At 39.7% G+C, this 17,203-nt stretch overlaps 1 protein-coding gene across 1 annotated transcript in view; it reads right to left on the reverse strand.

The window, feature by feature from the left end:
- LOC128706583 (intermembrane lipid transfer protein Vps13-like) overlaps nt 1-17,203 on the reverse strand; it is a 246,293-nt gene that overhangs the window by 194,814 nt on the left and 34,276 nt on the right. Inside the window, exon 4 of the mRNA XM_070090639.1 lies at nt 7,417-7,643. Coding sequence (XP_069946740.1) covers nt 7,417-7,643 — 227 coding nt within the window. The remainder of the gene's footprint in view (nt 1-7,416; nt 7,644-17,203) is intronic.

The following is a 17,203-nucleotide window of genomic DNA, read 5'->3' on the forward strand; positions in this document are numbered from 1 at the left end:
GGGAGTGTGTGTAAAGGTAGAAAGTTGAAAGTGAACATAGAAAAGAGTAAGGTGATGAGGGTATCAAATGATTTAGATAAAGAGAAATTGGATATCAAATTGGGGCAGAGGAGTATGGAAGAAGTGAATGTTTTCAGATACTTGGGAGTTGACGTGTCAGTGGATGGATTTATGAAAGATGAGGTTAATCACCGAATTGATGAGGGAAAAAAAGCGAGTGGCGCATTGAGATATATGTGGAGACAAAACACGTTATCTATGGAGGCAAAGAAGGGAATGTATGAAAGTATAGTAGTACCAACACTCTTATAAGGGTGTGAAGCTTGGGTTGTGAATGCAGCAGTGAGGAAGCAGTTGGAGGCAGTGGAGATGTCTTGTCTAAGGGCAATGTGTGGTGTAAATATTATGCAGAAAATTCGGAGTGTGGAAATTAGGAGAAGGTGTGGAGTTAATAAAAGTATTAGTCAGAGGGCTGAAGAGGGGCTGTTGAGGTGGTTTGGCCATTTAGAGAGAATGGATCAAAGTAGAATGATATGGAGAGCATATAAATCTGTAGGGGAAGGAAGGTGGGGTAGGGATCGTCCTCAAAAAGGTTGGAGGGAGGGGGTAAAGGAGGTTTTGTGGGCGAGGGGCTTGGACTTCCAGCAAGCGTGCGTGAGCTTGTTAGATAGGAGTGAATGGAGACGAATGGTACTTGGGACCTGATGATCTGTTGGAGTGTGAGCAGGGTAATATTTAGTGAAGGGATTCAGGGAAACTGGTTATTTTCATATAGCCGGACTTGAGTCCTGGAAATGGGAAGTACAATGCCTGCACTCTAAAGGAGGGGGTTTGGGATATTAGCAGTTTGGAGGGATATGTTGTGTATCTTTATAGGTACAGTATATGCTTCTAAACTGTTGTGTTCTGAGCACCTCTGCAAAAACAGTGATTATGTGTGAGTGAGGTGAAAGTGTTGAATGATGATGAAAGTATTTTCTATTTCGGGATTTTCTTTCTTTTTTGGGTCACCCTGCTTCGGTGGCAGACAGCCGACTTGTTAAAAAAAACAAAAACAAAAAACAAAAAAAAACTAGGGTTAAACATAATAATTCACCCTTTGAGGGTCCGTCCTGTAGTTCTACAGCTTTGAAGCTAGGGTCCACGCAGTAGTACTACGTCATGAGCTCGACTCACTCAGATAAGCTGTGAGCAGTAAATTTGGACCTTGATATGAGAGAATTCATCTTTGTGGTAAATGTGCACCATATATAACAAATCCTGCAGCGCACAGTGCATAATGAGAAAAAAAATTTGCGACAGTGTTTCTGGATTAAAACAGCAACCTTACAGTGTATTTTCATGTGGTTTTTATGGTTGTATCCATGGTTTTTTGGTCTCATTTGATAGAATGGAAGATAACTTACAGAAATTAGAGATGACTTTAATTGGTTTTAATACTGGAAATAGCTTCAAATTGAGCTCAAGTGGGCAAAAATGTTCAATTTTTGCAGATATTCAAGAGCAAACAAATCACATCACATGTCCAATACATGTCAGCTGATGGGTCTAATGTACGTATGTTCACAAATGAGCTGATATTATTTATACAATTATTACAATATTGCATAACAGTAAATCTTAAATTTTTTGATGCGAATAACAATTATGTGAATAAAAAATAAAAATGAAATTCATGTGTAAAGCCTAGAAACATAACTAATAAACAGAGGAAATGTTATTTTAGTTCCAGGAATGTCTGCATTCCTGGAACTAAAATACATGTACTGCCAACATTAGATAAAATGTAACACATACTAGCAAAATAGCTAAGAATCTCGTCTAATGGAATAATGTAATTGGCCAAAAATAGAACTGTAAGTGGGCAAAATCAATGATGTGTAAATATCACCGACACAGCAAAATTTGCGAGAGCATAATTTTGTCAAATTTTTATTAAATTTCGTACTTTTTGTTTTATTAAATTCAGATAAAGATTCTCTACAGTTTCATAAGAAAAAAAAAAAAAATTTTAAATTCTTGGACCCTGTGGGGAATTTTCTGACTGGGGGACTGGACCCTCACAGAGTTAAGGTGTTTTATACAAAGAATAATCTTTGTACATAAAGAAACATCATATCTCTTGGAAGACAAGAGGACAAACAAGTATAGCTTTCCCTCAGTTAACAGCAGAGCTCCGTTCATAAGACCACGTCAGTAAATGAATTCATCGGTAAGGAGCATACTATAATGGTAGTGAGTTTGTGTCAACTATCTCTGATACTGTTTTAATATCACCTTCGCACCATTTATAACATTTCTGGTATATTTTTAAATGTTTATACAACAGTGTACTATATATTGTAATAAAGAGAATAGAGAAAATCAGCTCTAATATACATTATTTAGGTATGAATACTGGTCAAAGAGCCCATCATAAGCTCAAGTCATTGGTAAACGGTATGTCGCTATAAGAGGAGAGGCTGTATTACCAAAATATGAAAACTACAAAGGTCATATTGACCAGATACTGGCAAATGGGCATAGACTTGGACTTTATAGGTCTAGAGAAAGAATATACAGTGGTACCTCAAGTTTCGAACAGCTCCCAACTCAAATAATTACGTAAGTGTATTTTTATAAGTGCTTTTGTAAGTGTATTTTTCGAGGGTCTGAAACTGACTAATCTAATTTACATTATTCCTTATGGGAATAAATTCATTCGGTATCAGCACTCCTTCTGGAATGAATTAAGTTGGTAACTCGAGGTACCACTGTACTAAAGTGAATCATGGCCTTCAGTTCAAGATAATGAGCACTAATGGAGCAGAAGAAAGTTACAAGTAATGAATGGACGTTTTTCTAATGAAAGGGCTTCAGCAGTGCTTTAGCCCCAGAGGAAGGGAAAAGCAGTATTTTGAGACTGTGCAGAGCTGCATAGGGCAAGAACATACCAGAACTACTATTAAATCTCATATGACAAACATGACTAATAGACAGTGAAGAAAATGATTTCAAAATTAGTGTTGATGCTACAGTAGCTTCCATAATGTAACTGATGAAGGTAAATCAATTAACCCTTTCAGGGTTTCGGACGTACTAGTATGGCTTACGCACCAGGGTTTTTGACGTACTAGTACACCTAAATTCTAGTGCCCTCAAATCTAGTGAGAGAAAGCTGGTAGGCCTACATATGAAAGAATGGGTCTATGTGGTCAGTGTACGCAGTATTAAAAAAATCCTGCAGCACATAGCGCGTAATGAGAAAAAAAACTTTGACCATGTTTTTGGATTAAAACAGCAACTTTGCACTGTATTTTCATATGGCATTTATTGTTGTATTCTAGTTTTCCTGGTCTCATTTTATAGAATGGAAGACATATTACAGAAATTGAGATGATTTTGACTGGTTTTACAATGAAAAGTACCTTGAAATTGAGCTCAAAGTAGCAGAAATATTCGATTTTTACCAAAGTTCAAAAGTAAACAAATCATGCTAAGCATCCAATACACGTCAACTGGCAAGTCTAATATTCTTTCACAAGTGCGCCAATATTATTTATACCATTTCTACACTAATGCAGTAGTCTGCATAACAGTAAATCTTCTATTTTTTGTGAGAATAAAAATTCAAAGTGGAAAGCAAAAGAATGTAAGAGGGGCGTGGGGACATGACTAATGAACAGAGGAAATGTCATTTTAGTGCCAGTTATGTCTTTCTTGTTTATTCTGGACCCTATTTGGAAATTGGCATCTTTTGAAATTTGTGTGAAATTGACAAAATTGCTAAATTCTGACTGACCACTGTATTGGATAGTTGAAATTGGTAAATGGGTGATTTCTTGTATTCATTTGATAGAAAAATGGAGTTCTAGCGAAATAGTTATGATTTTTGTCCACTAGTACATTGTAATTGGTCGAAAATAGGGCTCAAAGTGGGCAAAATCGCTGATGCGTAAACATCGTCGAGACTGCTAACTTCGCAAGAGCATAATTCTGTAAGTTTTCCATCAAATTTCGTACCTTTGATGTCATTATGATCAGGAAAAGATTCTCTATCTCTTCATAAGAAAAAAAATATTTTTTTTTTTTTTTGAAATTTGTGCGATCCTGAGAACAAGTCTGGGAGAGGGCCTGAGGACCCTGAAAGGGTTAATGATTAGGCAGTAGTGGAATGATAGTTCTTGCTCTCATTTCCCATTGGAGGGAGTGAGTATGGACGAAGTGAATGTACAGTAGACCGTTGATTGCTATGGGTTCCTTTAACCCTTTCAGGGTTCGTGCCATAGATCTACGGCTTTACGTTGAGGGTCTAAGCCACAGATCTATGCCATAAGCTCAGCTCACTCTGATAAGCTGTGAGCGGTAAATCTGGTCCTAGATATGAGAGAATACATCTATGTGGTATGTGTGCACCACATAAAACCAATCTTTCAGCACACAGTGCATAATATGAGAAAAAAACCGAGACTGTAATTTTCGGCTAAAACAGCAAATTTGCTGTGTTTTTTCGTATGTTTTAATAGTTGTATTTGCAATTTCTTGTTCTCATTTGATAGAATGGAAGGTATATTACAGAAATAGTGACGATTTTGATTGATTTTAGTATTGAAAATGGCTTGAAACTGAGCTGAAAGTAGCAGAAATGTTAAATTTTTGCTGATATTCAAGAGTAAACAACTGACCTCACACGTCTAATACACGCCAGCTGGTGGGTCTAATATACGTTCACAAATGTGCTGATATTATTTATACACTTATTACAATATTGCATGACAGTAAATCTACTATTTTTTTGGTTTGAATAAAAATTCATTATGTGAATTAAAAATCAAAATGGAATTCATTTGTAAAGCCTGAAAATGTAACTAATGAACAGAGGATATGTTAGTTTAGTGCCAGGAATGTCTGCATTGTTTATTCTGGACCCTATTTTGAAATTGGAATATTTTGAACTTTGCACTAAATTGTCCAAATTACCAATTTCCAAACACTTTATTTTGCAGTTGAAACAGTTGAGTTGGTGATTTCTTGTGCTCAATCGATAGAAGTAATACCAGTGAATTAGCTAAGAGTTTGATTGACTGGAATAAGGTAATTGGCTTAAAATGGGAGTCAAAGTCGGGAAAATCGCCATTGCGTAAATATCACTAACACATCAAAATTCGCTAGAGCATAATTTCGTCAATTTTCCATCAAATTTCGTACTTTTTGTTTTATTACCTTCAGAAAAATATTCTCTACCAAGTCATAAGAAAAAATAACAAAATTATTTTTTGAAAACTCTTGGACACTGGTGCACACTTTGAAATTTGGCATCTGGGCCCTGAAAGGGTTAAAACGTTTTTTTCTTTATACTACTGCTAAATTGTGGCAAATTTTCATCTTACACTTCATAAAATTCAATTTAAATGGTTCTGCTTCTCAGCAGGGAAAAAATTTCAGCGCTGCAAGCTGGACAGCGGGGATTTTCCTCTCCGTGTAGTGAGTGCTAGGCAGTCTGCCTGTGGGTCAGGCCATTGTCTTGTATGGGGGAGGCCCTAGTTTCCTACCCTGCCACCTCCGTACCAGTGCTCCGTACATATGCGCCCAATACAGTACCCAGCACTGTCTGTGAATCGGGTTTTCATCTTTTCATTACCATACACTGCATCTGCCAAGGAACCATGGCACCCAGGAGACATGCAAGTGATGCATTAAGTGGCAAGACAAACTTAAAATGCTTAAGCCTTGGAGTTATCAAGAAAATCAAGATATTAGATAAGCTTAAATGTGGTGCATGTGTAGTGGACATTCCATATCATAAAAATATTTGAAAGGGTCCTAAGAAGCAAGATTGCCACCCACTTAGATATTCATCAGTTACACAACCCAGGGCAACATGGGTTTATAGCCGGCCGCTCCTGCCTGTCCCTATTACTGGACCACTATGACCAGGTCTTAGATGCAGTGGAGGACAAACAAAATGCAGACATAGTATACACAGACTTTGTGAAAGCCTATGCCAAATGTGACCATGGTGTAATAGCACACAAAATGTGTGATAAAGGAATAATAGGAAAAGTTGGTAGATGGATCTATAATTTCCTAACAAATAGAACACAAAGGGTAATAGTACACAGAGTAAAGTCTGAGACAGCCAGTGAAAAGCTATTCCACAAGCCATAGTACTTGCTCCCATCCTGTTCCTTACCCCCATATCTGACAGACAGAGATGTAAGCCACAGCACCGTGTCTTCCTTTGTGGATGACACCCCGAATTTGCACAAGTGTCATCCATTGATGACACTGAAAGACTCCAAGTGGACATCAACCAAATCTTTACATGGGCCATGGAAACCAATGTGAAGTTCAGTGAAGAGAAATTTAAATTAAGCCGATACAGAAAACTTGAGGAAGTTAAGTGTATCGGAGTATAATGTCAGAGTGATAATGTCAGAGGATTTCACTTTCAAAGATCACAATAATGAATCTACCACATCTGCTAGGAAAATGATAGAATGGATAATGGAAAGCTTCAAAACATGGGATGCCAAGCCCATGATTCTCTTCAAATCGCTTGTTCTCTCTAGGCTGGAATATTGCTGCACACTAATGGCCCCTTTCAATGCAGGTGAAACTGTAGACCTGGAGAACGTACAGAGAACATTCATGGCACATATAAGTACAATAAAGCACCTAAATTACTGGCAACAGTTTAAGTCCCTTGCCTTGTACTCCCTGGAATGCAGGCAAGAAAGATACATAATAATATACACTTGGAAAATCCTAGAGGGACTAGTCCCAAATTTGTACACGAAAATCACTCCCTATGAAAGCGAAAGACTGGGCAGGAGATGCAATTCATCCCCTCCTAATGAAAAGCAGGAATGCCCTGAGTATGCTATGAGACAACACAATAAGTGTCAGGGGCCCAAGACTGTTCAACTGCTTCCCAGCATACATAAAGGGGATTACCAATAGACCTCTGGCTATCTTTAAGGTGATGGATAGGCACCTAGAGTCAGTATGTGACCAGCCAGGCTGTGGCTTATACATTGGTGGCATGTGACCAGCAGTAACAGCCTGGTTGACCAGGCTCTGATCTACCACGAAGCCTGGTCACAGACCAAGCTGCGGGAGCATCGATCGCCAAAACTCTCTCCAGGTATACCAACATATCTCATTAATTTTTTTCTTTCAGTCTTTCAATTCACTGATATACTATGTGTCATTTACTGATATATGTCATTTATGGGTAAGTAAACATTCAGAGTACTCATGCCAATACCATCTAAGCAGCAAATAATAGTTTTATCTGAACTACAAATTTACTGTCAAATCATTCTCAGCTCTCACCAAAATTTTTTTTAGAAGTACTAAATTATGTAAATGATAGAAAATGCAGGTTTATAAAATAATTCTACCACATTTTAATAACACTTCGTAAGGATTTACCTAGCTAGGCTTGTATAAGCAACTTCCTTTCTCTTGATATCATCTACTAATGAGAGTCCAATGCTGCTGATGGACAGCACTATGTCTAGGTCAAAGCGTTCTAGTTCCACAGCATTAAGTGCATTTGTAGCAATGCTCATGTCATCAGTGAAGAGAAGACATCGTTGATTGTTGTCCAGGAACACTACCCAATGTATAGAATCATTCTCCATTTTGCCTTGGTCATCCTGGGGGGAGAAAAAAGTTAATTTATATCATAATACATACCTGGGCTTCAAATTCTGCATTAATATAGTCTAACCATCTCCACTCAGTACAAGTGTGGTACATAAAGGTTCCTGCATACAGTAAATACTATTAAGGTCTTATACTGAGACACAGTTGGTGATCCATCTGTGGATTAATCATGCATACATCCATTATCTTAAGCCTAATACAACAGTACACAAAATTCAGAGGTCCATAAAGAAAATGGCCGACATTTACCCCACTCTACATTGGCAGGAACCTGGATATTCAAAAGAAACGTAGCCTATACATTTGGCACAATGAATTTATTGGGAACATTAAGTAATTTTTCTAAATCAAATACAATACAGTGGACCCCCGCATAACGATTACCTCCGAATGCAACCAATTATGTAAGTGTATTTATGTAAGTGCGTTTGTACGTGTATGTTTGGGGGTCTGAAATGGACTAATCTACTTCACAATATTCCTTATGGGAATAAATTCGGTCAGTACTGGCACCTGAACATACTTATGGAGTGAAAAAATATCGTTAACCGGGGGTCCACTGTACTGTACATCCTTTCCATATATCCTGACTATAATTCTGCTCCAGTCAATATAGAATAAATCTATTATTATTACTAGGAAATTCAAGGTACAATATACAGTTTTGTGTGCTGCTTTTAGTTACACTGACAACATTCTCAGGTCTTATCCCATTTCATGAAATTTCGAGCACAGAAGAGTTATGCCTCTTCTTGGATGAGTCAATAAAAAGGCTGGAGAATATAAACAATTGTTAAGAAATGAAAGACAGCAGACCATCAATTAGAGCACAGGTTACATTCCTGAAAATGGGTTTCTAATCTAAAATAGTGCCAACTGCCTAATCTGAAGAACACACAGGGTAAAAAAGGCTGTTTTCTAGACACTTGCAAATTCGGAAAATAATTAACAGAAATAAAATCCTACCACATTAAAAATAATACAGTAGTTTATTTCACATTACATTCTGTTAGCCATTACTAGAAGCATTTGAAGAATGTGGGAGAATTAATAAGAACCTACCGGCCAAGAATGGTACAGAGAGGTTTTTGTGATATTCTGAGAGAGAGCGAGCGAGCTGATGTAGGTAACAACTCTTAACTTTTACCTTAACCTAACCTTGTCAAAGCCTGTGTCAAAAGAATGAAGAAAGAAAGAAAATAAAGAAAAAGAAAGAACAAGAAGAACAAGAACAAGAAGAACAAGAAGAACAAGAAGAAGAAGAACAAGAAGAACAAGAACAAGAAGAACAAGAAGAACAACAACAGCAGCAACAAAGCAAAAGGCTGCAATCAAAATTTTGATAAATTCCCACTCGTGACAGCATACTCCACCAAAAGCATTCAAAAGTCTAAATTTGCTCACCATTAAGAACATACACACTTATTCATGTGCCTACTACATACATAGAACAATACACACAAACATAAACCCTCCACTCAAACTTCTCCTTACCAACCTTAACAGGACACATGACCATAACACAAGACACAGATCTCTTTTTGATGTACCCCGTGTCCATATCACACTGTGTAAAAACTCTATGCACATAAAGGGCCCCAAAATCTGGAATTCATTACCAGACATACAAAAGTAACCAGGCCTGAAAATCAATTTAAGACTTCTAAAAAACAACTTACTCGCCCAGGACTAAATAATCAACACTCAATATTTAACATTACAAATAATTCTCCCAATTACTTAAATCTTAAAAATTCAAGACAACATATAGTAAATTGATCATCCTGTTTGTTATACATTGTAATGCGACAAATTTGTACAACTATAATGCTTCAATATCGAAATGCTCAAATTTCCTTGTTTCAAATACTCAATTGTACTTCGTATTGTAAATTGTTTATGGTAATTTTTACCACTGAACCTTTCATTGCTTGTTAATATTAAGTTAATTTTAAGCCTGCCCATAATGCTCTGTGTACAAGGGGCTTTTGACATGTACACCAAACTACTGTAAGTCCTTGTACAACTAATCATCTCCAAATAAATTATATATACATATATATTCTTTCTTTCAACACACCGGCTGTATAGTTAGAGTATGTAGGAAAGAGGGAAATTTTTTCCCAGTAAAAGTAGGCCTTAGACAAGGATGTGTGATGTCACCTTGGTTGTTTAATATATTTATAGATGGGGTTGTAAGAGAAGTAAATGCGAGGGTCTTGGCAAGAGGCGTGGAGTTAAAAGATAAAGAATCACACACAAAGTGGGAGTTGTCACAGCTGCTCTTTGCTGATGACACTGTGCTCTTGGGAGATTCTGAAGAGAAGTTGCAGAGATTGGTGGATGAATTTGGTAGGGTGTGCAAAAGAAGAAAATTAAAGGTGAATACAGGAAAGAGTAAGGTTATGAGGATAACAAAAAGATTAGGTGATGAAAGATTGAATATCAGATTGGAGGGAGAGAGTATGGAGGAGGTGAACGTATTCCGATATTTGGGAGTGGACGTGTCAGCGGATGGGTCTATGAAAGATGAGGTGAATCATAGAATTGATGAGGGAAAAAGAGTGAGTGGTGCACTTAGGAGTCTGTGGAGACAAAGAACTTTGTCCTTGGAGGCAAAGAGGGGAATGTATGAGAGTATAGTTTTACCAACGCTCTTATATGGGTGTGAAGCGTGGGTGATGAATGTTGCAGCGAGGAGAAGGCTGGAGGCAGTGGAGATGTCATGTCTGAGGGCAATGTGTGGTGTGAATATAATGCAGAGAATTCGTAGTTTGGAAGTTAGGAGGAGGTGCGGGATTACCAAAACTGTTGTCCAGAGGGCTGAGGAAGGGTTGTTGAGGTGGTTCGGACATGTAGAGAGAATGGAGCGAAACAGAATGACTTCAAGAGTGTATCAGTCTGTAGTGGAAGGAAGGCGGGGTAGGGGTCGGCCTAGGAAGGGTTGGAGGGAGGGGGTAAAGGAGGTTTTGTGTGCGAGGGGCTTGGACTTCCAGCAGGCATGCGTGAGCGTGTTTGATAGGAGTGAATGGAGACAAATGGTTTTTAATACTTGACGTGCTGTTGGAGTGTGAGCAAAGTAACATTTATGAAGGGATTCAGGGAAACCGGCAGGCCGGACTTGAGTCCTGGAGATGGGAAGTACAGTGCCTGCACTCTGAAGGAGGGGTGTTAATGTTGCAGTTTAAAAACTGTAGTGTAAAGCACCCTTCTGGCAAGACAGTGATGGAGTGAATGATGGTGAAAGTTTTTCTTTTTCGGGCCACCCTGCCTTGGTGGGAATCGGCCGGTGTGATAATAAAAAAAAAAAAAATATATATATATATATACATATACAGTGGACCCCCGGTTAACGAACTTTTTTCATTCCAGTAGTATGTTCAGGTGCCAGTACTGACCGAATTTTTTCCCATAAGGAATATTGTGAAGTAGATTAGTCCATTTCAGACCCCCAAACATACACGTACAAACGCACTTACATAAATACACTTACATAATTGGTCGCATTTGGAGGTGATCGTTAAGCGGGGGTCCACTGTATATATATATACAGGAGGGCCCCGCTTTACGGCGTTCCGCTTTACGGCGTTCCGCTTTACGGCGTTCCGCTTTACGGCGTTCCGCTTTACGGCGTTCCGCTAATACGGACATTTCAAATTATGACCAAAACTCACTATACGGCTCCCCCCACCTGACTTTCTAATACTGTCACCGTGCCCCACCCTGTTTGTTTACATTCTCCATGAGCTCAGTAATCTCTAAGTCTCTCCATTTTGTCTGGAAACTCCAAAATTTCAAATGTTTTTAAAAGTTATTTCATATTTTATATATACTCTGATAATTATACTTATGTATACCTGTACCTAAATAAACTTACATACATCAAGTCATTTAAATGTCGTATATTACGTTAATATACACATTTTCATTAATCCATCCATGATATTTTTTTCAAAATTATATAATAAACACGATGCATAACATATAAATAAGATAAATACACCCCACAGTAGAATAAATAAACAAATGTGAGATGTGAGCAGACGACTTCGACAAGTGACGCCATAATAACAATAGTCACCGAGTCTCATTAAATGTCGTATATTACGGTAATATACACATTTTCATTAATCCATCCATGATATTTTTTTCAAAATTATATAATAAACACGATGCATAACATATAAATAAGATAAATACACCCCACAGTAGAATAAATAAACAAATGTGAGATGTGAGCAGACGACTTCGACAAGTGACGCCATAATAACAATAGTCACCGAGTCTCATTAAATGTCGTATATTACGGTAATATACACATTTTCATTAATCCATCCATGATATTTTTTTCAAAATTATATAATAAACACGATGCATAACATATAAATAAGATAAATACACCCCACAGTAGAATAAATAAACATAAATGTGAGCTGTGGTAGCAGACGACTTCCACAAGTGGTGATAATAACAATAGTCACCGAGTCTCATTAAATGTCGTATATTACGGTAATATACACATCTTCATTAATCCAGCCATGATATTTTTTTCAAAATTATATAATAAACACGATACATAACATAAAAAGATGATAAATACACCCCACAATAGAATAAATAAACATAAATATAAGATGTGGGAGCCTGGTTTGTTTACATAACTCTGCGCCTGTTACCTCTCATGTACTCATTCTTTCTCTCTCTCATTTATTCGTTTTATCTCATTTACTTACTCCTGACCCTACATTAAGACTACAAATATTTTAAGGTAAGTAATGAGTGAACTGTATATACATTTTATCGCTCTGGGATGCTTAAATATCATAGAATAGTATGTGTGGGTGGGGTGGCCTGGCGAGGTAGTCTGGCTATTACAATACATACCACACTTGATTTCTTACAATAAATACTACTTGTCTCACCCTAGATTAAGACTATAAATATTTTAAGGTAAGTAATGAGTGCACTATGTGTGTATTGTACCTTTTTATTGTTTTTTGATGCCTGGTTCTATTGCTAACTTAATATATGTTAGTGTAAACTTGTTATCTAGTGTTTGTATGCATTTATAAGTGGAAAAAAAGGGTGTTCCACTTTACGGCGATTTCCGCTTTACGGCGGTAGCCTGGAACCTAACCTGCCGTATAAGTGGGGCCCTCCTGTATATATATGTATATACAGTGGACCCCCGGTTAACGAACTTTTTTCATTCCAGTAGTATGTTCAGGTGCCAGTACTGACTGAATTTTTTCCCATAAGGAATATTGTGAAGTAGATTAGTCCATTTCAGACCCCCAAACATACACGTACAAACGCACTTACATAAATACACTTACATAATTGGTCGCATTTGGAGGTGATCAGAGAGAAAGAGAGAGAAAGAGAGAGAGAGAGAGAAAGAGAGAGAAAGAGAGAAAGAGAAAGAGATAGAGAGAGAGAGAGAGAGAGAGAGAGAGAGAGGGGGGGGTGAAGATGTGTCACAGTGTGCTCCACAAACTTTCTTAATACAATGGACCCCCCGTTAACGATATTTTTTCACTCCAGAAGTATGTTCAGGTGCCAGTACTGACCGAATTTGTTCCCATAAGAAATATTGTGAAGTAGATTAGTCCATTTCAGACCCCCAAACATACACGTACAAACGCACTTACATAAATACACTTACATAATTGGTCGCATTCGGAGGTAATCGTTATGCGGGGGTCCACTGTATTACTTAAATACGAGGGTTGGTGAGGATAAAAACTGTTCAGTGACGAAGTACTACCTACAACACATTAGTACAAGCCAACTCCTCCACTGAAGTGAATATAAGTAATATCAGTTATTTGTGGTATGGTGAAGATATGGTGTGAGTGAGGGGACAGCGGCAGGCCTTAGGAGTGACGTCACTATTGCCTTCACAGTGAGCATCTAATATTGTGTGTGTTTTGTGCTATGTACTAGTATCTGGTGCTTTATAACAACTTGACTGGTACAATGTAACATAGTGATTTGTGTAACATCTTCCTTTAGTGGAAAAGTGGATAGCATAAACAGTGTTTATTAAGTGATAGTGAGAAGGCAACACTTCCAGCTCGTCAGCCCACTGCCTGCCCTCACTACCCACCCCGCTATGAACACCCCCACCCACGATACCCCACCCCACCCCACCCACGATACCCCACCCCACCCATGATACTCCACCCCACCCACCCTCTCTCTCCTGTGAACTTCATTGCAAACCTACAAGCCTCCTCTGGGATGACTTCACATCGCAAAATATCAAGAATATCTATGCTATCTGGCTATTGTCCCAGTAGTTACTGCAGTGTTTGTGGGTAGACCTGGAGTTTACCTGGAGAGAGTTTCGGGGGTCAACGCCCCCGCGGCCCGGTCTGTGACCAGGCCTCCTGGTGGATCAGCGCCTGATCAACCAGGCTGTTGCTGCTGGCTGCACGCAAACCAACGTACGAGCCACAGCCCGGCTGATCAGGAACTGACTTTAGGTGCTTGTCCAGTGCCAGCTTGAAGACTGCCAGGGGTCTGTTGGTAATCCCCCTTATGTGTGCTGGGAGGCAGTTGAACAGTCTCGGGCCCCTGACACTTATTGTATGGTCTCTTAACGTGCTAGTGACACCCCTGCTTTTCATTGGGGGGATGGTGCATCGTCTGCCAAGTCTTTTGCTTTTGTAGTGAGTGATTTTCATGTGCAAGTTCGGTACTAGTCCCTCTAGGATTTTCCAGGTGTATATAATCATGTATCTCTCCCTCCTGCGTTCCAGGGAATACAGGTTTAGAAACCTCAAGCACTCCCAGTAATTGAGGTGTTTTATCTCCGTTATGCGTGCCGTGAAAGTTCTCTGTACATTTTCTAGGTCGGCAATTTCACCTGCCTTGAAAGGTGCTGTTAGAGTGCAGCAAAATTCCAGCCTAGATAGAACAAGTGACCTGAAGAGTGTCATCATGGGCTTGGCCTCCCTAGTTTTGAAGGTTCTCATTATCCATCCTGTCATTTTTCTAGCAGATGCGATTGATACAATGTTATGGTCCTTGAAGGTGAGATCCTCCGACATAATCACTCCCAGGTCTTTGACGTTGGTGTTTCGCTCTATTTTGTGGCCAGAATTTGTTTTGTACTCTGATGAAGATTTAATATACCACAAGGGACAAAATTCTTCTTAGATGTAAGGAATCTACTTGTTCAAACTACTGCCACACAGATTGCATTCCAGAAGAAGAATTTTGTTGCAGCCAGGTTGAAAATTTCAGAAAATTGAAGGATATCCATAATCCTGTGGTATATGTGGATACAAGCCTGGAGCTGCAGGAGGAAGGTTCAGAAGTCCTACCTCAGGGACTTCTGTCCAAAGATCAAGACTGCCCTCTTGGGCTGTGTTGTAAAGTTGCAGCTAAGATAATCCATCACGGGGAAGCACTTCATGAGCTCCTCAAATCATTAGATAACCTCCAAGCTATTGTAGAAGGTCAGTGCAAGCCTACATCAAGTGACATAAGCTGCTCAGCTGATGGTAACACTATTGACAAAGACTGGAAGTCCCACACTGAGCTTAACTCAGGGGTAAATAACTGGTGGAATTCTGTCATCGCTAAGGTCCCACAGACTGACAGAGCTCAAAACACTACCTTTGGGAATTCTGACAATTCCTCTGACCACCACAGAGGGAACAAATCCTCTTCCCAGCAACGAAGGAAGCCTTGGATCTGTTAATTCTCCTACACCTGACATCTCTGCTTCAGCCACTGTCAGTCCACTTGACAGTGCACATACCATCTCTGATCCTACAACTGTCAGCACACCTGTCAACACTATTCCAGAATCTGGCAGCAGCGCTTCATCATCAAGTTCTGAGTCAGGAGTTTCTCCACCAGAGATTGGTGAAGTTAATAATCAGGGAACTATCACTTCACCTGATCACCTACTGCGCCAAAGAACGAACAGCAGGGACACATCTGTCAGAACTGGTAGAGGACAGGGCAGAGGACGTGGAGGAGGAAGACATCTACAGCCGTCTCACCCTCCACTAACACAGTTCCAGCGGCAGAACCTGAGGACAAATCTGCAAAACACAGGAGGTGCAACAAATCATAGTCCACCCTCACCGGAAGGGGCACACTGCCAACAACTGTCTGCGAGATACCAGCTGCAATTACTGCTACAAGAAAGGACATCAGGAGGGCCAGTGTCGGAAGAAAAAGGAACTTGACAGACAGGACCACCTGTTTAGAGACCTGTTCTCAGAACAAACCAGCAGGATCTCTGAATTGGTGAACAAACTCACACGTCACCCACTCAGCTACTCCTATCCCAGCCCAGCAGGTGGTATTGTGCCTTATACAAGACCACAGACCTACATCCCTGCAGCTGCCTCAGTACCCTACCTCTCTCAAGGGCAGGCACCTTACATGCCCTACACAACCACCTCAAGCTGACCACATCATCATGAGGAGCCAGTCTATCAGCATCCTGTCGGCCAACATCAGAGGTTTCATTACTAATGTTGGAGAGCTCTCACACAGTTTTGTGAACACTCGACGTCCCGACATGATCGCTGTTGTTGAAACATTTTTGGATGACAGGACTCCAGAAAATTTTGCAAGAATTGCTGGCTACACCTCATGGATGAGAAGAGACAGGCAAGGGCAAGGAGGGGGTGTTGCTGAGTGCTTCTCTAAAAGTGTTCATGCCCAGCACATAGATGCTGCCACCCCTACACATCTTGAAATGATGTTCTTCAAGCTCTGCATAAACACTATTACCTCTGTACTAGCATGTGCAATGTACAGACCTCAGTGGCAACATGCAGACCCCATCAACTTCCTAATGGAAAATATTGACTCCCTTCTGCTACAACACAACTGTCATCATATCATAATTGTTGGTGACCTCAACCAACACCTTATACAGAGGGACTTTGATGACCTTCTTGCAGTGTTTGACATTAGAAACTTTGTTGATTTCCCTACTCACATCAATGGCTCCTCCCTTGACCCAGTAGTGAGTAATCTGGCAGAAGGCATAGTCACTTGTCAACCCCTCAGCTATGTTGGATCGTCTGACCACAAGGCTGTTTTTACGACACTTAAGATCCCAACAGAATGAGGTGAGGAGTCCACATGCACAACCTGGCTATGGGAAAGAGGTAATTGGCCAGCCCTTCGCTCTGAGCTCGCCACCACCGATTGGAATGCTTTTCTCCAAGGGGATGTTGACAACCAAGTGAAAGCCTTCACTGGACAAATCCTTAAACTACAACAAGAACAAAACTCCTCACCAGCAATATGTGACGAAGCCTACAGATCAGCCTTGGTTTGGCTTTCATTGTAGGGAGGCTGCTGCTGCTAAGTACAAAGCATGGTGAAGGTGTAAGAGACATCCTACCACCTATAACAGGAACTTGCACACGCAAGCCTGTAAGCATATGAGTGACGTTCAAAAGTGGGCTTATGCTAAATGGGAGGTGGACACAAAAAGAAAGCTAGCATCAGGTAGAGTAGGCTCCAAAACCTGGTGGTCCCTGGTCAAGGACAGACAAGGTTATCTGCCTGA

The sequence above is a fragment of the Cherax quadricarinatus genome, chromosome 3 (assembly GCF_038502225.1).
Source record: "Cherax quadricarinatus isolate ZL_2023a chromosome 3, ASM3850222v1, whole genome shotgun sequence".
NCBI lineage: Eukaryota > Metazoa > Arthropoda > Malacostraca > Decapoda > Parastacidae > Cherax > Cherax quadricarinatus.